Consider the following 26445-nt stretch of genomic DNA (forward strand, 5'->3'; position numbering starts at 1 on the left):
CTTCAGCTAGTTTTTTTCTTTTACACTAGAGAGAGCATTTATATCATAATTTTCTGTCTAATAATACAAAAGGCAGAAATAATTTGTGGCCTGAAATGTTTTGTCATGATGTCTGAACCTACTACTACTAAACAGTTGCTTCCTAATTTGTATTTGAATCCAAATAAGTTTTATCACACCAACATCTCAAATGTAATTCAATCATTTTTTTGTATATTTCAAACTTTTGTAAGCCTGTTTAAGCACAGACACACCCTGCAAGCATAAAGAGCAAAATGACCCATCTAGTGAATTTTTATGAAAAGACAAGAAATGTGACACTGAATCAGTCATAATCAATTGTTGCACTCAGTCTGCAGATGGCCTCCTGAACCTTTGCAGATTGTAATCAGTCATACAACATTTAGCGGTCACATGCAACTTGTTCTAATGCTAATCTTCCTGTTTGTAGGACAAAAATGGCATTTATTAGTGAGGAACATTCTATTTGAATGACATGCTCAATTACTGCTCATCAAAATGTCTTGAGGCTGCATAGTATGGGAGTATGGCAGTGAAGGGAGAAGAAACGTTACTCGTTCTAGCATAGACGGAGTTTGACTTATGGGGCAGGGGGGGCACAACATGGTAATGACCCCAAAACGCAGTATCAGCAATAAAAAAAACTTACAAGAATATTTATAATAATAAGTTGAAAATGAGTGTTTTTTGTTTCCCATCATTCTTGAGGAGATTTCTAAATCAGGCTGCTTAGGACAGCTATGCTTTTCGCCAGATCGTTATCCATTGATTATTGTACGCCTGCCGGTGTCGTGCCAATGTAGTTACCCCAGTCAAAAATTGCATCCCCTGCGCGGAGCTATATGGAGGTAGATTTGTTTCTTCATTATTCGACCCCCCCCCCCCCCCCCCCAAAAAAAATAAAAGTTGCTTCAATCAAAAAAAGTCACTTAAAAAAAAATGTTTGAATGCAAAAATAAATTTGAAACTCAAAAAATGCATTTGAAAGCTATTTTTCTATAATTGAATTTTTTTTTTTGATTGAAGTAAACAATTTTTTTGATTGAAGCAACTTTTTGGATTGAAGTAATGTTGTTTTGCATTTGGGTCCCAGTTTGGCTAGGACATTTGTGTCTTTATTATTCAATCAAAAAATAAGTTGCTTCAAACAAAAAAAATACATATTTTCAAAAGAAAAATCACTTCAATCAAAATAAGAGAAATTTCAATCATAGACAAAAAGTTTTTGAATGCGAAAAAATATTTGAGACTCAAATATCTGCATTTGAACACAATTTTTCATTAAAAATTTTTTTTTAGATTTTAGTAATCCTTTTTGTGTTTGGGCAATATTATCAGTTGGAAATTTGTGTCTAAATCATTCAATCCCCAAAAAGTTGGTTCAATCAAAAAAAAAAAAAAAAAAAAAAACAAACAAAAAAATTCAAACAGAAAAAAATTATTTGTAAAATAAAATTGCCCTTCCCCTATTTTTTATTTTTATTTTTTTTAAATAATATGCAAAGCAAATGACCGTCCAAGGTGCTAGTCACATGATGTGTTCGAAAAAGAATTTTGACCCATAATGAAAATAGCTTTTGTGGTTCATTTCATTCATTTTTGTTGTTTTTATTTTATTGCTTTACAACTTGTATATATATAGGAGAGTCAATTACATGCAATGACACTTTTTGGCCACCAGAGGGGCCTGGCTCCCCTTTAAACTCCGCTTATGCGTTCTAACGACGTTGGATCGCAATAGCAGTATACTAGTGTATATATATATATGTCGAGCAGGATTTTCCCATAAGAATACATTATATTTCACTTAATTCGTTCCACAGCCCAAAAAACTACGCTTAGTCCTTAATAAATACTGCAGGTACAATTACTTATAGCAATTACAAATAGCAACACAAATGAATTATGAATACCGTACAGATTTGAATGATAATAATAATAAATGGAAATTTAAAAATTGTTTTTATTTTCACCTTAACTTATAGAGACTGGCGAAAGGAGGTGGGAGGAGACAGCGGTTGCATGTGGATACAGTGATCCGAGTTCTGTCTAATTGAACATATGAATTAAATAAGACACATGTAAAACAAATGAATTATGAAAAAAATAAGAAATAACAAAAATGTTTTTATTGTCACCTTAACTTACTTTTGAACGGAGGTCTGAGGGAGGAGACAGCGGGTGTGTCGGTAGGTAGGTGATGGGAGCGGGTGGGGCTACAGTTAAAAAAGTTTTTAACATAAATAAAACATCAAGAATTACAGTTTACGCACCACTATCTTAAATCCTCTTGTGGTTTTGAGTGGCTGTTTGTTTGTTGTCCTCAAATGAGCCACTGTATTCACATTTTCAGAAATACACAGATCAAAAAAATATCAAGAATTACAATTTTCACACATGATGCATGGGCAGGCACTTCAGAGACCAAAATTTGTGTAAGCAATGAAACAGTCAAAAATTTCCAACACATTCCCTTTGACACTCACAACACTTTAAGGTAGCAGCTTTGCCAACCATGATCACAATTGCGCCTTTGAAGATTTCAACTGGAGCGTCACACACTTTCTTTTTCCAGCTTGACATCCCAAGTCGTTTTCTTTTTCCGGACTCTTTTCAGAAGTACCAAAGTATTTTCCGATGTGCTGCAATGACATTTAAACTGCACAGCACACATTGGCACTATTGTTCTGTTCTGTGAATCCTTTGAGAGAGAGTGCAAGACTTTTGTCACTCAGGCCTTTATTGAATATTGTGTCAAAAGACAGTAATCTGTTCATGTGCTTTGCTTTGAAAGATAATGTGATCTTGTCAATCTCTGTTGAGCAATCATCTGTGTTGATACTTGTGCTCACATGAGTTCATTCTGCAAGCGCAAATGAAATTATTGTTCTCAATTTTCCTGCGCTTGATTATTTAGTCCATGCTTAGACATACTGCTTGAAATGACCGAAGAGCTCTCTTTTTTTTTATTTATATATATTTTTTAAGGCAGACGATGTAATTTGGCTGTTCATATGAGACAAAGGCACTTAATTCAATAGCATATAGCACGGAAGCCAAAAAAAAAAACAAGACTATGCACTTCTTTAAATCAAGTAGTATATCAAAGACCAGGAATTGCAATAAAGAATTAAAATACCCAAGCCCAGAAACCCAAATACTGGGCCACCCATCCACTGAAATTTTTTTTACAGTATAATGGCAAGTTGATTTGCTCTTAATAACTATGGTTTTAAATATCTTCCCATTTTTTTTTTATGGCGCAATGTAACCAAAGTTGAACATTTTGCCCTGAAATCCAAAATATATATTTGGTAAAAATACTGCACATTACCAAAAGAACACCATACATATGGTAAAATATAGTTTGGTTATGTCCACATCACGCCTTTCTATTAAGATGGAAATGGGGCCTTAGTTAAATTAGGTGGACGGAATTATGATGAGTTCAGAAGTGACCTCAGGCTTTGGAAGAAAGCAAGGAAAAGACCACCAGAACAGATGAAATTAATCTTGGATTAATCAGAGGTACTTTGAATAATGTCAGGTGTTGCCTGACTCATCGAACATGGCTTATAATGTAAATGGTCAATTCTTAGTACAGCCACATCCCAGTTAGAAAAGGCTATTCGAAAATTTGAAAACACATGATTTCAGTAATTTAGTTTGGTTTTTTTTTCAGTTGAGACGAACAGGTTATTGAGCCAAGCAACATGTTATAATTATGTTAAAAGTTTGGCAATTATTTAAATTATTTATTAATTAATTATTTATAAAAACGGGCCTTTGGACAGGGGTAAGTAGTCTATTTTAAATCCATTGTAAATACTGTATCATACTTGTATTTCACTCTACTGCTATATGCAGTTGGGTAATGGACGGCCAGATGTTAAGTGAGTCATAAATAAGTCCAAAGACTGCATTTCCATGAGTCCCTGAAAACAATAACTGCACAGTGTAGAAAGCATTACTCAGCATTTTCCCCAAGTTACGAAACAACCCAAATGTACTTATGGAACGTCAGCACTAGTCTGCCTCGGGAAACCTCCGCGTCTAGATCAGTTTAGGGCCCGTTTACATGGTTACCAGCAACGTTAACGTGCGATGATCGTGTTGCAGATTAGCCTTGCGATTAGACGCCGACTGCGAATGCTGAGAACAAAGATGCGAGCTTTCTATTGTTGGCTCCAAAGTGAAACGATTTAATTGCGAGGCTCCCTTCACAGCCTTATAAACAGAAACCGCGGAGAATTATCTTGCTAGGATCAAATCACCACGCGCCACACATCTTTTGGGCATGCATAATCGCCACTAATGGCAGCCCCCTTGTCTTGTCTTGCAACATTTGATCGCGTCTTTTTCTATTTTATAACAAAAGTTGCATGCAATACTATGAGTATGTCATCAGCAGAAAAGCATTGAGCACATACTGAACAAAAGTCTACAACCTTTATCCAGGTGTAGGGCGTCCAGATGTGTGGGGATTAGACCTGGAAGAATAGTCAGTCAATAATTCAATCAGTGTTGAATGACTGGATGAATGAAAACTGACGAAAGGAGAAAAGTTTGGAATATCTAGAGTCATTAGTGGCTCTTCCAGAGGAGCCTCTTTTACACATAACCCTTAATTTTCTTGAAGCTTTTGTTTCTATACAATTGTGTGGTATACTGGTCCTTTTAAAAAAATAGCATATTGTGATAAAGTTCATTATTTTCTGTAATGTACTGATAAACATTAGACTTTCATATATTTTAGATTCATTACAAACAACTGAAGTAGTTCAAGCCTTTTATTGTTTTAATATTGATGATTTTGGCAGAAAAGTCAAGAAAACCCAAAAATCCCTTTCTCAAAAAATTAGCATATCATGAAAAGGTACTCTATAGAAGATACTAATCTAATCATCTGAATCAACGAATTAACTCAAAACCCCTGCGAAAGATTAATGAGGCTTTTAAAAACTCCCAGCCTGGTTCATTACTCAAAACCGCAATCATTGGCAAGACTGCCGACCTGACTGCTGTCCAGAAGGCCATCATTGACACCCACACAAGAGGCTAAGACACGGAAATAAATTTCTGAGCGAATAGGATGTTCCCAGAGTGCTGTATCAAGGCACCTCAGTGGGAAGTCTGTGGGAAGGAAAAAGTGTGGCAGGAAACACTGCACAACCCGAAGAGGTGACCTCACCCTGAGAAAGATTGTGGAGAAGGGCCAATTCCAGACCTTGGGGGACCTCCAGAAACAGTGGACTGAGTCTGGAGCAGAAACATCCACAACCACTGTGCACGGGCGTGTGCTGGAAATGGGCTAGAGGTGCCGCTTTCCCCAGGTCAAGCCACTTTTGAACCTGAAACAGTGGCAGAAGTGCCTGACCTGGGCTACAGAGAAGCAGCACTGGACTGTTGCTCAGTGGTCCAAAGTACTTTTTTCAGATGAAAGCAAATTTTGCATGCCATTCGGAAATAAAGGTGCCAGAGTTTGGAGGAAGAATGGGGAAAAGGAAACGCCAAAATGCCTGAAGTCCAGTGTCAAGTACCGGTATGGTACGGTACAAGTATGGTCTGGGGTGCCACGTCAGCTGCTGGTGTTGGTCTAATGTGTTTTATCAAGGGCAGGGTCAATTCAGCTAGCTATCAGGAGATTTTGGAGCACATCATGCTTCCATCTGCTAAAAAGCTTTATGGAGATGAAGATTTCATTTTTCAGCACGACCTGGCACCTGCTCACAGTGTCAAAACCACTGTCAAATGGTTTACTGACCATTGAATTACTGTGCTCAATTGGCCTGCCAACTCTCCTGACCTGAACCCCATAGAAAATATGTGGGATATTGTGAAGAGGAAGTTGAGAGACATCAGACCCAACACTGTGGATGAGCTTAAGGCCGCCATCGAAGCATCCTGGGCCTCCATAACACCTCAGCAGTGCCACAGGCTGATTGCCTCCATGCCACGTTTCGTTGAAGCAGTCATTTCTGCAAAATGATTCCCGACCAAGGATTGAGTGCATAGCTGATATTAATTAATTGAAGGTTGACTTTTTTTGTATTAAAAAACACTTTTTTGTATTGGTCGGATGAAATATGCAAATTTTTTGAGATAGGTATTTTTGGTTTTTCTTGACTTTTTTGCCAAAATCATCAATATTAAAACAATAGAAGGCTTGAACTACTTCAGTTGTGTGTAATGAATCTAAAATATATGAAAATCTAATGTTTATCAGAACATTACAGAAAATAATGAACTTTATCACAATATGCTAATTTTTTTAGACGGACTAGTATTTGACAAATAAACAGATTTGTACATCTTATTTTTCTTCTCTTTTTACACACATACACAAACACTCTTAAATGCTAAGTTAAGACAAAGATAGAAGTTTATTTATGACTTGTGTAAGAATAAACAACAACTCCTCCGTGTCCTCCGTCAAAATTTACAGTTAAATTGGCGAGTCTCCTGGTCAACATTGTCTTGATATTTTCATGTTTTGTTGTCCATTGTAACATAGCAGTATTTCTGCTTTTCTATCCGCTCAAACAAGAACCACCAGGTGCCATTAAAATTTTGCTCTTATAAGTATTGAAGAACAATGTTGATTTTCTGCATTGACAGCCAGAGCTAAGGAGAATGTTGCAAGTGTGTAAATTGAATGTATCGTTGTAAAACTGCACTGCCCACTTCTGCCTGGGATGAATTCTGCATCGTATTCACGGTTTTCGTTGGGACGGAGATTTCAAGTTGTAGTGGATTATTTTCGGTCAGAGCATCTTTGTGTTTAAGAATCTAATCAATGCCCTTTAAAAAAAGCCATTTTATCTAAAAACTTGACTTAAGGAATATGTCTATAGACTTAAGGAATATGTCTATAGACATCACTACAGTAGTTGGTTAAGAACCTAATTGTTCTGCACAAGAGACATGTGAGAAAGGAGTTTATTGGGAGTACATTTGCACATTTCTTTTACCCCTAGGTAAAACAATAAACAAACCATCTGAAGTGCCTAGACTTCCCTTCACTGTCAAAACATTCAGTGTTTATTTGTCTTTGTATTGTTCTGTGGGGACTGTTTGGTGTTAAGGCAAACATTCCTCACACCATAAAAATTGACATAGGGAATCAGCCCCTCCCTCAAACACACAAACTTCCAAGTTTGGTTCTCCCAATATTAATGGAAATTGTGTACAGAGCTGCCTGTTGGACATCAAATCTCTTATAGTTATGCTTCATAAGTCAAGCTTCTTTGTATATCTGTATCCATAGCAACCAAACTCAAACTATTTCCACGGCAGTCACATATGCTTCTGGTTTGGTCATCAACGCTCTGTGGTAAACCCCGTTCCCATGGTGACCGTGGGTGTGGTTATGGGTTGTCAGAATAGTGGCGGCCAGAGAGAAAAAAATACTACGCAAGAGGGATCACAAGAGGACAAACGTGGAACATGTGCCGGAACGCACAATGTTAACTATTAAGAGTCACTCTTTGTGGTTTTTTTTTTTAAGCACTAAATGTTGCATTTTAATCAAAAGTACAGAGAGTATCAAATTAGGAGAGCAATGTTTTCTTTTTATGTGGGCACTACTACTACCACCAAGTTTTTCCATGGAACATTTTAGTTTTCCCTTCTCCCGCACTTCATCCAAATCCAAGCATTGCTTTTATTGGTTCAAGGCGCTGCTAGGAATGGGCCAGTCATGAATCATGACTTCGTGACATCTGTGTAGAAAATGGCAGCATTGTCATGTGGACTTGAAAAAAAATTTCTTCAATTCTGACATTTGCTTCAAAAGCTGGGTGTAAAGACTTATGACGTAGCACATGTAGTCTTGTTGTGTACACTGGTTACTGACTGTGTACATGTATTTCAATTACTTCCCTATGAAGGGTTTAAAAGCGACTTCCTCTTTACCAGATTTGTTGTCCTGGTGACAGTAACGACACAAGGCCAAGTCTCGTGCTTTCATGCAATGTGGGGTGGAATTAATTATTGCCGTTGTAATTTGTAAAACCTTTTCCGACACAGCACAGAGACTGAACAGAAATGTTTCCCTCTCTTTTAAATTAACTTAAAGTAAGCCGTTTCGTTAATCATTGTTTTTTAGTATAACACCATAAGACCATATGTGTCAGTTATTTAGAATTTCATGAGTGACATATTTGTACACTGTTGATTGTAATTATTTTGGGGGGGAAGAGAGAAGCAAAATGAAGCTTATGCATTGTGGACGTGTGTCTTCATAAAAAAAGCGACCACACCCACCACTCCATTTCATGCTGAGCTAGGACTGCTTCGTCCAAGGCCTTGAATGAATAAATGTCTTTGTTGTCATTGTACAATTGAACAACGGAATCGAGAAGCCCTTTAAAGTACAAAATAGCAAAAGTGCAAAATAGTAAACTATAGAAATTTTTAAATATTTACCAAAAAAAAAGATAAATAAAATAATAATAGTATGGAAATACTGCTCATTCAAGCTAGACCAGAGCTTGCCAAATTGTTCCAGTCTAAAATAGTTGACTTGTCAAAATACTGAGTGACGAGTAATGTTAGGGAATCATGTCTGCCTCATCACCAAAACACTTGAACTTGACATCTCATCCTCTATATTATAGAGCAGGGGTCCCCATCTGCCGGGCCGCGGACCGGTACCGGTCCGTGGCGCATTTGCTACCGGGCCGCACAGAAATAATAATTTAATAACGACCGCATTCTGGCCGAATTAACCCTGTGCACCTGATTAACACACCAATATCTCTCTCTACTCTAGATATAATACTACGGGATGATTACAATGTTGTCATTGAAGTCCATTGATTGGACTGCTAGCATTACATCTTGTTTGTGTATATAATATATTTATGTGCGCTTGTTCTCGATAATAACGTATTACTAGGCCGCGGGCGCAGCACATTTGTTCCCGGAAATAATTAGCCCCCACACGAGCGAAGATAACAGGAAAACAGACGTCTTTGGAGATATTTTTACGGCGAAAAAGGCACCTGACGAGCCTACAACCTCGAAGACCCACGAACTGCGAAGGAGTGGATTCGTGATCCGTTTGTGAATAAACACAGAGATCGCAAATGACGGCAACCTTATTAAACGTACATTTGAGACAACAACTCTACCGAGGTTCTGGATTAAAGTCATTCTGGAATATCCTGACATCGCGACAAGAGCATTGCAAACCTTGCTACAATTTCCAACATCTTATCTTTGTGAAGCGGGCTTCTTAATTAATGTTTAACGACAAGGCGAAGTCGTTAATGGTGAGCGCAGTGTGCAACTGTTGTGGGCAGCTTACATGGCAGGATGAATATGAGGAGAACTTTTCTACAAGTCCTTCCATGATCAAACGTAAGTTAATATTCCTTTCTATCCAGAAAGTTTGTAGTGTTTACTTGGGAGTCGCTGCATTTGCGCATTTTGCGGCTATGTTTAATGTTACGCGCATGCGCAGAACCGCATCGTTGCAACTTTTGATGGGTTGCAAAATTTGTCAAAAACACCGGTCCGTGAAAAAAAAGACCCAAATAACACCGGTCCGTGGTGCAAAAAAGGTTGGGGACCCCTGTTATAGAGCAGCAGTTCACAATCATTATTTATCTAATAAAACAACAAAAATCTAAAAAAAAAAAAAATAATAATAATATTAAAAAAAAAAAAAAAAAAAAAAAAAAAGATTTCAAATGAAATACACTGCACTCACAGGAGAAGAGTAAGCTCCAATCACATTTTACTAATTTTTTTATGTGGGACATTCGTTGTTGTAGCCACTTCAGGAAGTGGTTAATAAATTTTTACCATGTGTTATTAGATTTATCCTCACAATGTATGTTTGTCATGTCAGACTTGAAAATTAATTCAATTATGTCTGACAGCCATATTCAGTGGTGTTTTCAGTTAGCTGCTCCCAATCGAGTTGGTCTGAACCAATCGAAGGATAGAGAAAATAGCGATAACATTCAAATGATTCGCAAATGCCATAAGTGATGAATCGGACATGTGACTGATTAAAAAAGTGGAACCTTAATTACGGGTATGTCTACAAGGCAGAAGCCACTGTTCAGGATTCTGAGGTCTCTGGGCACATTACACATACGTAGCAGCACATAGAGATCTAAATCAACCTGACAAAATTAAGTGATCGGGGAAAAAGAAATACAAAGACAGGAATGAAAGCTGGGTTATGAAATGAAGTCAGTTTTGAAAATAAGTTAATACAATTCCATCTGAATTTTTAAATGCAGGTCAGTGAAAATGAATGTCTTCCCAGCACACCACTAGAAGGACATGACCTTAGTAGAACAAGGTCAGCGCCATGTCAGCATTTGCATTTGGATCTCCCACCTTGTGTCACTCCCAACTGAATAATTGTATTTGGGATTACACTGCATGCTGTCATTACGTCACTTGGAAGGGAAGTTCTGTTCTGATTCCTCTAAAGAATGTGTCACGCCTAAAATGATTCACTTGGCAGAAAGTGTCAATGTCGCAGACATTCCAAGACCTATCTTAGGAAAAAATGCAAAATTCTAGGGAAGCACAACTTTTCATTGAATACAATATTTGACAAACAAAAATAGTACAGTACACATATAATGATGATGATGATTATTGTCCATCTATTTTCTGTACCTCCCATCATCGTGATGGTCTGGGACCCAAACGCTGTTTTAGGTGAGAGGCCCCACCTGAAATGGTCACCAGCCAATCACAGGGCACATACAGTGCCCTCCATAATTATTGGATTCATAATAATTATGTGTTTTTTAGCTTCTAATATTTCTTTTTCTAAATAATATGGGACCTTAATGGAAAAATTTTCAGCATGCGCATCTTTCGTGGCACGCCAGACCCACTTAGAGTGTTTTTCACCAAAAAGCTCAATCTTGGTCTCATCTGACCAAAGCACACGGTCCCAGTTGAAGCCCGCAATACCGCTTGGCGAACTCCAAACGTTTGCGCTTATGATTGTGAGTGAGGAAAGGTTTTCTCCATGCATTCCTCCCAAACAGTGGCGTGTAGACAGCACCCCATACCCACTGTGAAGTATGGGGGTGGGTCAGTGATGCTGTGGGGCTGTTTCGCATCCAAAGGCCCTGGGAACCTTGTCAGGGTGCATGGCATCATGAATGCTTTGAAATACCAGGACATTTTAAATCAAAATCTGTTGCCCTCTACCCGAAAGCTGAAGATGGGTCGTCACTGGGTCTTTCAGCAAGACAATGACCCTAAACATATGGCCAAATCTACACAGAAATGGTTCACCAGACACAAAATCAGGCTCCTCCCATGGCCATCTCAGTCCCCAGACCTCAACCCCGTTCAAAACCTGTGGGGTGAGCTGAAGAGGAGAGTACTGAGGAGAAGACCCAGGTCTCTGGATGATTTAGAGAGATTCTGCAAAGAGGAATGGCTGAAGATCCTTCTTTCTGTCTCTTCCCATCTTGTGAAACACTATAGGAGAAGATTAGGTACTGTTTTGTTGGCAAAAGGGGGTTGTACAAAGTATTAACACCAGGGGTGCTAATAATTGTGACACACATTATTTGATTTCAAATAATTATTTCTTTATGTGGGATTTTTTCCCCACTGAATAAATGCACTTGTATTGAAGGTTGGATTTTTCTCTTTTTTTCCATTAAGGTCCCATATTATTTAGAAGAAAAAAAAAAAATTAGAAGCTAAAAAACATAATTATTATAAATCCAATAGTTACGGAGGGCACTGTATAAACAAACAACTATTCACACCTGCATACAATTTAGTGTTTTTAATTAATTTACCATTCATATTTTTGGAAAATGGGAGTACCCTGAGAAAAACCAGGAACCTGCCACAAGACTCAAAGGCTGGAATCTGGATTTGAATTATTTGAACTCACAGCCTTTGAACTGTGAGACAGATGTTTTAACCAGTCGCCCTCTGTACAGCCTACCGCCATCATTCATTGTAATATATATATATATTTTATCTATAAGAGAAAGTTATCCGAGAGTTATCTGTAAATTACTTTTTAAACAATAACCGATATCCTGATATTGTCCAACTCCAAAAATCTGGTATCAAACCGATACCGAAATACTAGTATGTTGTTGTGGACTTAATATGTTATGTCTAATTGTATTCTGATACCCCACTGGATGATTTAATAATGATAAATGTAACAACTTCAAGGTTTTTCCAAATAAATAGTTTGTGAAAAATAAGAGAACTTTAACTGAAGATACGGAAAAAGTGCCTATATTGCACCACTATATTTATCGTAGAAAAAAAAAAAAGGCCGATAAGCATAACTGCTGTGCTAAGCTGCGACCAGCCCTTGTACAAAGGCAGAAGGCTTCTACAATCACTTTGAAGGCAACATGCATTTTCGCCTAAAACCGATGTCACTATTATCAAATATCATTTTAAGATGCTTTTATAATATCAGACAATTTTTTTCTCATGTTATGATTTTTTTGCACCTTGTTACTTTTATTATTGTTGCTATTGTTATTGGCAGTTCTGCTAGATTACCTGATTAAACAATAAAACAAACTCATAAACCAATGTATATTTATGCAATTGATGTTCTACATGAATAATTCATAATGGTCAATATAAACTGCTTAAAAAATAAACATTTAATAATGATGGTACATATGTTTCCAGTCCAGGTTAATATTAACAATAATTATGAATAATAGTCAAATTTGAAATCATAACTACAAGATCATACTACTGTAAGTTTCTATGAATCTAACTTGCTCACTCACACACCAACTAATGAGAAATTATCATTACTATTAAAATTGTTATTAATGTTAATGAATGATTTTGATGAAAAATAGATGCTCCATTTGGAGAAACATATTGCATATTCAATTAATTTCTCACAGATCCATTATTGACACATAAGAGTTCAGTCAGGCCAAAGCTACTGTTTCAAAAACTGCCCCGTGTTTTTAATATTTCCTCAAGTTTCCAAAGAACCTGCTGTTTTAGAGGAAAGTATAGTAAAAGAGCTACGAGCCATCATGGAGGGTGGCTCCTTTTGCACAACTTTAATGGTGTGCAATGTTCAAATATGTAACACAATGGGGCTTTAAAACACAAAGGCTTGTTATTTGCATGGTGATTATAGTGTATCCTGAAAGGAAGGGCTGCTGGACAACCTGATGTTATTGTGGGCTTGGAAAATCTAATCAGGTTGTAAAAAAGAGATCTCCAAACAAAATGTGTTTATTGGCATTTGGAGCAAAAGTACAAATATAATGACCTTAAAGCATGTGTTCTCATAGAGAGAGCAAGGTCGTGCAATTTATGGGGGAAAAACATATGAAAAAAATATTTCATTTATCATAATTAGTCATCAGGCTCCTGCAGAGTTTGCTGATGTGCTGATCATTGATTCAGGTGTGTTAAAGGAGGGAGACATGGGAAAAAAATGGATAGGGGTTAGGGTTAGGGTTAGGACCCCTGAACTAGAATTTGTCCTTGTGTTTTTTTTTTTTTTTAAGATACCCCAGGCCAGCACCCTTACATATTTCAAACACAATTAAACTGAAGAATGAATTGGAGTATGAAAGTGTGCATCCAGTGCCATTTATGTTATATCCGGAAAAATAATCAAAATCATCGTTAAAGTGCGTATGACACCAAAAAGCATGTTTATTTCATATTTCACGCAGTATGTTATGCTCCTGAATGAAATGTACGGCTTGGATGTGTGTGGAAGCAATCGTTTTATATATTCAATTTTTGAATCCAGCGCCATGAAAATTAGTGACTTCCGGGTTCAGTCTTGGGTTTAGGACGAATGCGAATGTCACCTGTGTCAGCATCTCATAATACAGCATTGCTTTATAGCATGCAGATGGATTTTGGATTCAGCTGATTTTGTGGATTATTTAATTTATTCTTCGCATCACGCCAGCCAAACGGCTGCAGAAAATTGTTGCTCCACCAGGAAGAGGCGTGCGAGCCTTTTTGGGTTTCAAAAGGTTCCCGTTCACCGTGGATATTGGCCAAAACAAGCCCTACTACTGTGGGACCTTTGGACTTACGAGGAAGTGAGTAAACATCGTATTTTGTATTATGTCAAATACTGGGATCATGGCACGTTTTAATACGGAGGTAAGTTGCATTTTGTGGCTGATTGTCCACCGAAAATGCCACTCGGCTGACGACCGCCAGCTTGTCGCACACCCCCCGACCGGGAGAGCGCTATACTCGGCTTATTGCCCTCTTCGTGTGCCCGGTGTTTTGTCAAAATTTTATCCCCATCAGAAATTGCAAATTTGTGTTAAAAATGACTGCGAATACAACGATTACAAAGTGAACACTACAAACTTTCTTTAAATAAAGGACTATTTACTTACGTTTGATCATGGACAGACATGTAGAAAAGTTCTCAGACACATCCTGTCATGTTAGCCGCACAATAACTGCTCTCTGTTTACGTCTTCACCGTGTAGTAAAGCATTATTTTACGCCATCGTGTTGACCATGTGGCAGCTACGCGCGCCTCCAACGTCGGCCGGTTTGTTCGACGGTACTATGCAGCTGCTTTCCCAGCGAGCTCTCTTGTCCGTCGTTGCAGGGGGACGAGCTGTAACTTGCTCGCCGCCGGGCGGGTTGCCGATCAGCAAAGACAATCAGCAACCCCGCCACTGTGTGACATGATCCTGGGTAGTTTTTAACGATTTTTCGCTTCGAAAGCTGAGAATAGACCTTGAAACATCACTCAGTTCAGGTTAGCATGTCGGTTAGCTGTCAAGCCTCTTGGATTTGTTTACATTCTCCAATTGCCGGGGCAGGGAAATGACAAAAGCCTGACAAACTACGGTGGCATAAAACATCATTCGGGAGGTGCGACAGTAAAGGTGAAGTCGACAGTTTTGACTGTTATGGAGTAATTTTGCAATGTCGTACTGAATAAATGGATTTTTATTATTTCATATTGCATTTAGTACAAGACTGTTATTTGTCATAACCATACCATTTATTTAGCAATTGAGGAAAATACTTCGATAAAAAGAATATCCTGTAAAAATATTGGAGTAGAGAGACTGAAACAATGACATTTTGCGTCGCATTTTCCTCATTCTGAATAATTCCTCCTCAATGAATTGAATTCTAAATCAGATGAAACCATGACCAAGCCGACGTCATCCTCTTGTTGGGGATGCTAGAGCCCTATAATGGTAGGTGTGGCTAAATGGCGGATTAAAAGACTAATTTCTCGTCATCTCCGCTTTGTTGTTGTTGTATATAGTCGAATCATCTCAAAATATGATTCTAATTCACATAATAATGCTATTTAAGACTTTTTTTTAATCCTGTCATAAACACTTTAATCTAGTGGGTTTAAAGTTAATTCAGAAAAGCTAGTTGTATTTTTTTGACGCCATGACCGTTCATGTGGATATTTGCTTCTTCTTTGCCAGCAAAGGGCCGAGTCGTGACGCAGCTTTGATGAAAAGTGAGTCCCGGCTTGCACTGGGTTTTGAACTGTCATGGCGCAACGTGTAGATGTTGCAAAAAAAAAATAATAATAAAACGGGGACAATTTGCGCAAATACAGGACTAGCCACACAAATATAATAAAACAAGAAACCGTATTTATCAAACTGTACAAAATTGCTCCAGGAAGCATATATACATTTTTAGGTGACCACCAGAGGTATGCTTGAATTGTTGTTTGTACTGTATGCACCGTGCAAATCACTGGCGACCAGTTGGGGGTTCACACTCCGCATCAGGACTCTTTCCTGGAGTCAGCTGGAATATGCTCCGATTCAACCATGACCCAGTAGAGAAAAGGGAACTAAGAAATTGATACATTAAAGTTAATTGTAAGTAAAATGAGGAAAGGTTGCTTTCTTATATATTTTTTTGTTTTCCCTAGTGGGTTGGATAACTAATAACATGCTGCCCCTGCGACTCGACCCCGGATTAAGCGGTAGATGATGAATGGATGGATGGGATTTTAATAAACCATGTCCGCAATAAAATGGGGCGAGGGTTCACTATTTCTTGAAGAACTGTACAAAGTTGTGTATGGACACCTTATGTTCTGCCAGAAAAAAAACTGCATTTAGGCCAACTGGAGCAAGGCCTAACACACTATTTACGTACACTCACAGTCAATGAACCTAAAAAAGGGGTGTCCAAAATGGTCCCTAAGGGCCTCTGTGGGTGCAGGTTTTTGTTCCAATTGATCTAGCACAGAACAATCAATTTAACCAATGAGGTTTCTGCTGAAAAAGGCAGTACCTGGCTGCAATCAACTGATTGCAATTTTAAGACACCAGATTGGTCAAAATGTGCCCTCTTGATTGGTTTGAATGAAAAACTGCACCTACTGCAGAGCTTTATGGAATAGTTTGAACAACCCTGCCCTAAAATATACCGTATATCATGGGTCTCCAAACCGGTCCTTGAGGGCCGCTGTGGGTCCTGGTTTTTGTTCATACCGATCAAGCACAGACCTTTTAATCAATGTAGTTTCTACTAAAATAAGCAGCACCTGACTGCAATCAACTGGTTACACTTATAAAACACCAGATTGGTGAAAAGGTGTGTTCTTGTTTTGTTGGAGTGAAATCCTGCCCCCACTGTGGCCCTGTGTGGAATAGTTTGGAGACCACTGCGGTATATATTTTTGGAATGTGCAATGAAGTCAGAGAAGCCCAATGAAAATTCTCACAAACTTCACACAGCCAGGCCAAAGACAAGAACTCTTATGCCCTTATGTAGGCATGCAAGCATATTGATTGCTACAGCTTTTAACTTTGTTTTATTTTTTAAATTGATTTATCTAATCTATTGAAATATGCCATGACAGTCATGCAAACCTTTGACCGAACGCCAAGCAACATCAATCAAAACTGGTTTCAGCATACCTTGATGTCAAAGTTCAGATGGAGTGCAGTCAGTGGTTAAGGTTTCTTTTATTTAATTATTATTTATATTTTTTTCTTAAAAATGACCTTCATTTTTTCTCTTAAGTCTTGTGAAAAATAATGTGGCATATCACAAGAAGTCTGACCTCAGCACCCATCACATTTGAGTGGTATTAATACTCTTTACATACTCTTTCACCATTTAGAGGTTGAGACTGGCTACACCCATAAGCACATGGTGTCTGATACGCACTCCCACAGAATGGAGCTTGCAACATACTGATGAGCTGAGTGAGATCTGGGATGTTTATGGATTTTAGGGTAAAGGTCCATCTTGTGTGTGTGTATCTACTCATGTTTGGTGTGGTAAATTCCAGATACCTGCCTTGTTTCCGGTCACAAGAAACCTTAGCCCCATGCATGTGATTAGACAGATGATACACACTCATACAGACGAATGTGTGAATGTTGCAATGGGCAACAGTGGCAACTTTCAACATCTGCCATTGATTTTATCAAATCAAATTTACCAGCAAAATTGTCGGTTGAATTGCCACTAGAACGACTTTGGGGGTGTTCGAACTCTGAGTGTCTTCCTTAAAGAGGAATGAGGTCTAACCTCTGCACACTTAACAAGTGTTATTGCTGCGAATAACTACAGTGTGATGTGACCCATACCTTGTCTAACAATGGCATTGATAGGAGCCAGTTTTTCCTCGCTATGTGTACAGTGTTGAGAAACCTTCTGAAATATGTACAACAAGCTATTTTGATTGGGGGGGGGGGGGTTGGAAACTGATATGGTGAAACCTAACAGATTGAACAAAATACTTGTCCAAGTATTGCCATCATAACACATTTTAAAAACACTTTCAAACAATAATATTACTATCGCTTTAGAGGCTTTTTTTGAATAATCAATGAATCTTTTTTTCCCATAATTATATTTCTTACATTCCTCTACATTTTCACTCAGCAAAGCAACCACTGCTAAGGTTAAAAAACTGCTTGTTCAATGTTGCTTACCAATTCATTAAGGAGAAAAAAAAAAAAAAAATGCTGATACTGTATGGCTGCTGTGAACCATGAAGCAGCATTTACCTCAAAATATGGGAGTCCACATTTGACTACGGTACATTGTGATTCATAAATCCCTGTTGAGTCAGTGAAATTCTTCCAAGCACTGTGACCTGTGAAACAAATGTTTCTGTTTGTAAATTTGGAACCCCTCCCCCAATGATTGATAACCTAATGTTTACTTACAATTACAATGGTTGCACTGCAGTCATGTGATTGTCACAGCATTACTCTTTTATAATCACTTTCAAGATTTTTGTTTTTTTTCTCCAGTCACATGGTACATGTTTTCGGGCTATGGCTCAGATCCCTCTTTGCTTTCGCAGGCCTGTGTCGAATGCCTCTGCTCTCGCTGGCATCCGCTGTGGTTCAGGGAGGATGGGAGTTGTATTTTGGTATATTTCCATGACGATGATGCCGGCCGAGGGCCAATGGCGGGAAAGTGGAATGATAGAAAAAGAAAAAAGATGGAGGAAAGAGCTTATGGTGTTGGGTCTTGGACTGGTTCATAAGAGACATGACTCATCGTGGCGAGGAACTGGGGGAGGAAGGAGAAGAACTCAGGGCGGGTCTTGGGAGGTCACAGCCTACTGAGGAAAAAAGTGAAGTTACATTTCTGGAAGTTATGAGCGATATACTCTTAGCTTGCAAGAGTTATGAGTTGAGCACAAGATTACAATGCACTAGGAATCTTATGCAATCTGTAGTGGAAAAAAGTGAAGTTTTAACTGAGCTTTACTGTTAAAGAGTAATATACAGTACAATTTGAAAACATAATATCATTTAATTCTGATGGATAATCCACTTGTATTCCTGATCAGGAAACGATATTTTGGTGTTATCATTGATTTTTTTCCCCTTAAATTTTTATATAAAAGCCAAATTCAAATTGAAATCTCCCCTTTTCCTGGTCCATATAGTGAAACATTATGAACCACCATAGTAGTCTGCATCAAAGCATTTCTTGATGCTGGATGCTTCTCATTCTTATGATGAATTTGTGGTCAGTTTATGATGAGTTTGTTAAACACTGTAACTGAATCTAATTCATTGTTATATTTTTAAGACCTATGAATAAAAAAAATAATACTGAATAAAAGTTCATTGAATTAAAGAATAAGTACTATATTTTTATCTCCGACTGATGTGGAATTAAAGGGAATACAGATGCATTACAACTTAAGTGTAATGTGGCACAGACACTAAGAGTTAGCTATTGTCTATAATAGCTTTATAAGAATTCTGAAAAGTTCATGCTGATTTGCATTGTGCGCATACCACCATGCTCTATGTTCAACTGTAATGAAAGCCAGCTGGTTCACAGTGCGGTTCACCTGGTGTGCATTTGCTCACTCTGCTATTGAGAGCTCAATGGTAATAACCAAAGAATCTTAAGCTCTAAAGCCTCCAAAAACTGTTAACACCACAACGAAATATCTACTTGTAGGATGCCACAGAGGTGATGGATGTTATTTGACCAGAATTGGAGACTGCCGACCTCGCCAAAGCCAACAAGTCCAATCTCAAGTCAACTTTCATCACAATCCACCCGAAATCTTACATCAGACATCAATAGACAAGCGTACAGAGCTAGAAATATGCAACATCCAAAGGCCCTTGTTATGCAAAGAACTTTGTGCATTTTTATTTTTGTTAGAATTATTGGATTAACCTTTTTTTCTTTGGCATTCTTGTAAGTATAATACATACTTCAAAAGTTACACCAACTACAGAAATGTGTCTTAAAACCGGATGACGAGATTTTAGACAAGAATGGCAATTCATGAGAAAATGTGCCTATAAAACTTAAGATACAATTGATCTCATAAATTTGACACACGACTGATAATTTTGAATTATTACCAGTATTTTTAAATTTTTTTTGCGTAATTTATTATATTTAACATTGCATATGAATGCATTTAGGCTTGTCACATGTACATACTTAATTGTGACTGCTTCCTTGTAGGTGTGGGTGTCCAGCTCTCTTTTCAGGTAAACATTAAGCTGACACATAGCATACTGTCGAATCCACACAGGTTAGTGTGGCTCTGTGAAAACAATATGAAGAAAGGGGATGACATATCAGCAAATTGCTATTAAATGTGATTAAACCATCCCTAACTTTTTAACTAATTAACGTTAACATATAGCTAATGATTGGATGTTTGTAGTTTTATAATAACTAAAAAAAATCAATATGCAATAAATAGATATGATAGAGTAAAATTTTGAGACATCAATGTTTCTTTTCACACAAAGCACATTAATGGGAGCTACCACTGGAAAACCCGTCTTAATAGTGTACTTGGACATTTATAAAATGTGAACGATAGCCTGCTGTAGTATTGAAATGCATGTTAATCTTTGTAGCATAATGGTAGTAAAAAGGATGCTAATTAGTGTAACACAATAGCTGGAGAAGGATGTTTGGTTACTTGAATTTTGTTTAAACTACTGTTGCATGTTCTACTGTACTAGTTTTTTTGTGATTCATTATACCAATGACCAACCTTCGCACAAAACATCAAAATTCCTGTCAATTCACTCCAAAAAAGGTTTTCTCTGTCGTGGGGGCCTACAAGAAGGTCAGGTAATGGTTTTCAGTGGCTGACAATGTGTCATAGGAGTGTAATATTACAGCCCTGCCTCCAGGCCCTTGCCCAGACCTGCAGCCAATGGCAGTTCTCCCTAGTCTCCTCCCACAGCAACAGGCACTTTAAAACTCCTGACTAGTCCCATCTCTTCCTATCCACTCTGGTCTCCCTTTCCTTTGCCGGCCAGCCCGCCCGTCTGCCTCGCCACACTTTATCCAAAAAGAAAAAAACTCCTGCTTGCAATGGCATCCAGTTATAAGACCAGCTCATACACTGTGAGGAGCTCGGCTGCACCAAGGAACTTCAGCAGCAGCTCCTACTCCGGATCAGGAGGAATCAGCTCCCGCAAGACCTACACCGCCAGGAGCTCCTATGGGGGTGGCAGCAGGGGCTTCGGAGGGGCCGGCATCACCAGCTCCAGTGTCTACGGACTCAGCTCCAGCATGGGCGGTGTGGGCATGGGCTTCGGCGGTAGTATGGGACTGGGACAGGCACCCATTAGCGCCGTGACTGTCAACAAGAGTCTGTTGACCCCGCTCAACTTGTCCATTGACCCTACCATCCAGGCTGTTCGCACCCAAGAGAAAGAACAGATCAAGACCCTCAACAATCGCTTTGCCTCTTTCATTGACAAGGTAAGCAAAATACTTTAAAAGAGTTACAGCAGAGTAGAGGATATCCATTTGAACATCATGTCCGTAAAACGCATTCATTTAAACGGTTGGAATCCACTCATGCAGTAACAGAGAGGCTTCCAAACACAAAAGAGCGTAAGCGAGATAGCAAAGGGTGTGTCAGGCCACAGCACAAGTTACCTTGGGACTGCTATCCTCCGTTTAACTGGGTGGGGCCCTTTCTTATTGCCCTTGTGGCGTCCCCCTTTCCATTGGCCCCCACCACTGGACTTTAGCACAGAAAGTGGAGCTCTCCCCACCCTCCGCAGCATTTTATCTAGAGAAACCATGTAACTCTCAGGACCGCGTGGCACCTTAAGGCCTTTGCATTGGGTTAATATTTAAAAGGGCTTGCCGGTTTCATGTTCTGTGCAACAGCAGCTGTGAGGCCACAAGAAACTTACTACCTTGTATGAAAAGTAAAAAAATAGGCTCGAATCTCTCTGACATGTCTGCAAATTATGTTCCCGTGGACCCTCAACTCCCGACCAGTTCTGTCGCAGTTTTAGCTTGGTTAAATATTTACTCTCTCTCTCTCTCTCTCTCTCTCTGTGCCTCTCTCTCTCTCTCTCTCTCTCTCTCTCTCTCTCTCTCTCTCTCTCTTTTCTTTCTATCTATCTGAAACTTTGCTCCAACCCAGCTTCTCCTCTTCCTCTCCCATCATTTGCCTGCAAAGCTCCATTTACAAAAACAGGAAGAGATGGGGATGATGGGTTAACGCACGCTTTTCCTCCATCACCAGTATTTTCCAGCGAGGCTGACTTCACCCCCTGTTCCACCCTCGAACCCCACTCCCCCTCATCTCCTGTCAGGATGCATGCACTACGTCAAGCCTTCCTTTCAAGGCAACTTGCAAAGCTCCAATGACCGATAAGATCAACAAAGACTATAGAAGGCAAACAGGAGGCATGGCGAGGTTGATTAATGTCAAGAGGAGGCAGGAATATGCGTAATATTCGTGGTTCTCAGAAAAGTTCAAGCAGATACCCTCCATCTATTTCTTAAAAAGTTGCAAATCTTTATTCATAAATATGTATTGGAATTTGTGCTTCAATCAACTCATTGCCTGCCATTGACAGACTCCAATTCATTTACACAGGAAAGATAAAAATGTTTATGTTTCAGTCCAACTGACGGCGCTAGAAGTCGAATCCATTTCGACTGGAAGGGGTGGCAGCGAATCGTAGTCTCGGCGGCAGGCAATGAGTTAAACCCAATTAATCATTATAAAAAAAGGAAACCTCTAATTTTCACAGTATACTCTATACACATACTGTACATACAGTACATTATAAACTGTCCTTGCTTCAATCCTCACGTGTCTTATCGTTTTCTTTTTCCTCAGGTGCGTTTCCTGGAGCAGCAGAACAAAATGCTCGAGACCAAGTGGAACCTGCTGCAGGGCCAGACCACCACGCGTTCAAACATTGACGCCATGTTTGAGGCCTACATCACCAACCTGCGCAGACAGCTTGACAGCCTGGGCAACGACAAGATGAAGCTGGAAGCTGACCTTCACAACATGCAAGGCCTGGTGGAAGACTTCAAGAACAAGTGAGTTCCACTAAAGCAAAAAATAAAATAGACAACAACAACAATATTTTGCACGGAGAAGAATACAGGCCTGCACAATGCAAGCACATGTTCATTTGTTTCCTCACATCAACTCAGTTCAGGGGACTCCCAAGGGAGCTTTTAGAATGGTTGACTTACACCTCCTAGTGTTAATTTTGTGTACTAACACTACAATCAAAATCATACTAACAGTATTGTACATAATGAGTGGTATTTTTTGTCTTCCAGGTATGAAGATGAGATCAACAAGCGCACAGAGTGTGAGAATGAATTTGTACTCATCAAGAAGGTCAGTGGAATTCAATTTTATTGCATTTATAGATTGAAACAAATAATGCTCACAGGAAGAATTTTTCATATTGCAAATAATCAGGAATAGACACAAGTACAAAAAAAATCCCAAAATATGAATTGGAGACTAAAATTGTGAGAAGAAAAACGAAAAAAAAAAGGTGTTTTTTGTCCTTTGCTTCATAAATGTTTTTCATTCAATTATATGCAAGATTATGGTTTATATTACTAATACATTTATTTTAGGTAATTTGACTTAATTCAACTTTTCGTCTAGCAATCGCCTGGCCAATTTGCTTCCCTGCATTTAATCAGATTCCTGCACATGGATTGTTTTAAATGTTGTTTCGGTGTCCAAACTGACTGAACACAATCATACATTGTCTCTAGGATGTTGATGAGGCCTACATGAATAAGGTGGAGCTGGAGGCCAAGCTGGAAAGTTTGACAGATGAGATCAACTTCCTCAGGTCCATCTATGAGGAGGTATGGTAAAACAAAAGATTCTCATAAATTCTTTTAGCAGTTGCCACTCATATGACCACTATCAAGCTTTGTGCTTTGCTAGATTGTTGTTCTTGACATCTGTAGTATTTGTTCGCATTCCTAAGGTGGGTTGAGATAACTACTTTCAATTGTTCTTCTAGGAGCTGCGCGAGCTCCAGAGTCAGATCAAGGACACGTCAGTCATTGTGGAGATGGACAATAGCCGTAACTTGGACATGGACTCTATCGTGGCAGAGGTGAAAGCTCAGTACGAGGACATTGCCAACCGCACCCGCGCTGAGGCAGAGACGTGGTACAAGACCAAGGTAAATTGGAACTTTTAGTCCATATTTCAGCAATGTTCGAATTATTATAGTAGGGTACTTTTTGTCAGACATGATCACCATGATTTGTTTTGCTGACATTCCTCTAGTATGAGGAGATGCAGACATCTGCCAACAGATACGGAGATGACTTGAGGGCTACTAGGACAGAGATCGCAGACCTTAACCGCATGATCCAAAGGCTGACAGCTGAGATAGATGGAGTCAAGGGACAGGTATGAATAGACCTTCAGGATCACACATACATACGATACGATCACACATAGATCGGAACAAGGTCCTTTAACATTTCGTTTTGATCCTCTCCTAGCGTGCCAACCTGGAGGCTCAGATCGCTGAGGCCGAGGAACGTGGCGAGCTGGCAGTTAAGGATGCCAAGTCCCGTATCAGAGAGTTGGAGGAGGCCCTGCAGAGAGCCAAACAGGACATGGCCCGCCAGATCCGCGAGTACCAAGACCTGATGAACGTCAAACTGGCTCTCGACATTGAGATCGCGACCTACAGGAAACTGCTGGAGGGCGAGGAGGACAGGCTGGCAAACGGCATCAAATCCATTAACATCTCCAAACAGAGCAGTGAGTGTTGCTTTGTTCTGCAAACAATTTGCCAACTCACCAGCTGGTGGGGAGTCCCCACTACAGGAAAATGCTAGCGCTTTCTTTTTCTGTCTGCTGCTAATTTACTCTATATCAGCACAATAGAATTTATTCATTCATTAAAAGCCTTCAAATTATATTAAAAAGATTTGCAGGGACCACTTGCATATTGTTATATTGGACCAGCTAGCTGGCTCTATGAGGTGAATTTTTAATGTGATTTGACAAAAAAAAAAAAAAAAAAAGTGTATTTAAAAAAATATATATCCAACATTGAAATGTACATAATCATGGAAGCAAAACAGACGAGAGAAATTCTTCAAAAATTAAGACAACTGTCTTTGAGGAAAAAAGAAATATAGTGATTTAGTTAGTAAATATGTAGGTTGGTGCTGCTGATCATGTTTCACCTATAGCAAAGAAGACACTGGTAGCCCAAACAGCTCATCACTGCCTGTTTAATCTGTTTACAGCAAGCTACGGCGGTATGGATGCCCTGAAGAGTGGCTACTCCAGCAGCTACTCCAGTTACAGTAGCGGCGGCGGCTACGGCAGCAGTGGCTACAGCAGTGGCGGATATGGCAGTGGCGGCAGCGGCTTCAGCGGTGGAAGCGGCTACAGCACCCAGAGCAAGAAGAACGTGGTCATCAAGATGATTGAGACCAAGGATGGCCGAGTTGTGTCCGAGTCCTCCGAAGTCATCGAGGATTGAGCTTGTATAATTTCGAGGCAATTCAGCATGCCCTGAGTTTCCTTTGCCCTTCTCTGGTAGTTTTTACATTTACACTTCAACCCCCACCTAACTTTTTGTTATTAACATTTATGAAGCTTGCAAGTCACTCTCCCACAGAGCCTTAAACAACAAGCAATAAAGAATCCTTAGGCTACCAATGACCTGAAAGGGACCAAAGAATCTACGTATGTCTGATACCTGAGTGTTGTCTCTGAAAGTGACGTTAAAGTGAAGGCAAATCCGAAATTTGAATCTACATAAAAGCTACTCCACTCACAAAGGACTGCTCTCCCTGTGGTGAACAGTGGTGTTGTCGAAGGAATGTGAACGTGCTGAAGTCAATGGTCTAACAACTAATGTCTATAAAATACCTGCCACAGTAGTAGGTTCTTTAGTGCATGTCTTTCCCGTGCGTGTCCTGTAATCATGTGACCTCCCAGGAGAGCGCCCAACAATAGTGTTGTTCCGAGGTGCTGTTTTTGCTACCACACCAAATAAAAATGTGTCTCAACATGCTGTGTTGGTTTTCCATATAACAACTCACAGATCACGTTCATTCATTCATTTACAATGAGGAAAATAAGTATTTGAACACTCTGCGATTTTGCAAGTTCTCCCAATGATGGGCAGGTTTGAAATTTTTGTGGTAGGTGCTTGTCCACTGTGAGAGACAATCTAAAAAATATAAAAATCCAGAAATCAAAGTGTATGATTTTTTTAGCCATCTACTTGTTATACTGCTGCAAATAAGTATTCGAACACCTAAGAAAATCAAATTCAATATTTGGTACAGTAGCCTTTGTTTACAATTACTGAGGTCAAACATTTCCTGTAACTTTTCACCAGGTTTGCACAGACTGCAGCAGGGATTTTGCAAGACTGCTCCACACAGATTTTCTCTAGATCAATCTGTTTTCTGGACTTTTACTGAGAAACACATAGTATGAGCTTCCTCCAAAGATTTTGTATTGGGTTTAGGTCTGGAGACTGGCTATACCCTTCTAGAACCTTGATATACCTTTTACGAAGCCACTCCTTGGTTATGGCTTCGGGCCATTGTCATGTTGGAAGATCCAGTCACGACCCAGTTTCAATGCTCTAACTGAGGGAAGGAGGTTATTCCCCAAAATCTCATCAATTAACCCTGTAGTGG

General features: G+C 39.1%; 1 protein-coding gene and 1 long non-coding RNA gene across 2 annotated transcripts; one reads left to right on the forward strand and one right to left on the reverse strand.

Moving 5' to 3' along the window:
• Positions 1-16977: 16977 nt before the first annotated feature.
• Positions 16978-22916, reverse strand: LOC130912192 (uncharacterized). The gene is made up of 3 exons (XR_009062564.1): positions 22586-22916; positions 19942-20047; positions 16978-18586 (listed from the first exon to the last, which is right to left on the reverse strand). It is a non-coding gene; the product is annotated as an uncharacterized LOC130912192 (long non-coding RNA).
• LOC130912191 (keratin, type II cytoskeletal 8-like) lies at positions 20738-25803 on the forward strand. The gene is made up of 8 exons (XM_057830087.1): positions 20738-21228; positions 22613-22821; positions 23071-23131; positions 23524-23619; positions 23781-23945; positions 24053-24178; positions 24274-24538; positions 25033-25803. The coding sequence occupies exons 1-8, from the start codon at positions 20836-20838 to the stop codon at positions 25269-25271; spliced, it is 1554 nt and encodes a 517-aa protein (XP_057686070.1). The 5' UTR covers positions 20738-20835; the 3' UTR covers positions 25272-25803.
• The last annotated feature ends 642 nt before the right edge of the window (positions 25804-26445 follow it).

This window comes from Corythoichthys intestinalis, chromosome 2 (genome assembly GCF_030265065.1).
Source record: "Corythoichthys intestinalis isolate RoL2023-P3 chromosome 2, ASM3026506v1, whole genome shotgun sequence".
Classification (NCBI taxonomy): Eukaryota; Metazoa; Chordata; class Actinopteri; order Syngnathiformes; family Syngnathidae; genus Corythoichthys; species Corythoichthys intestinalis.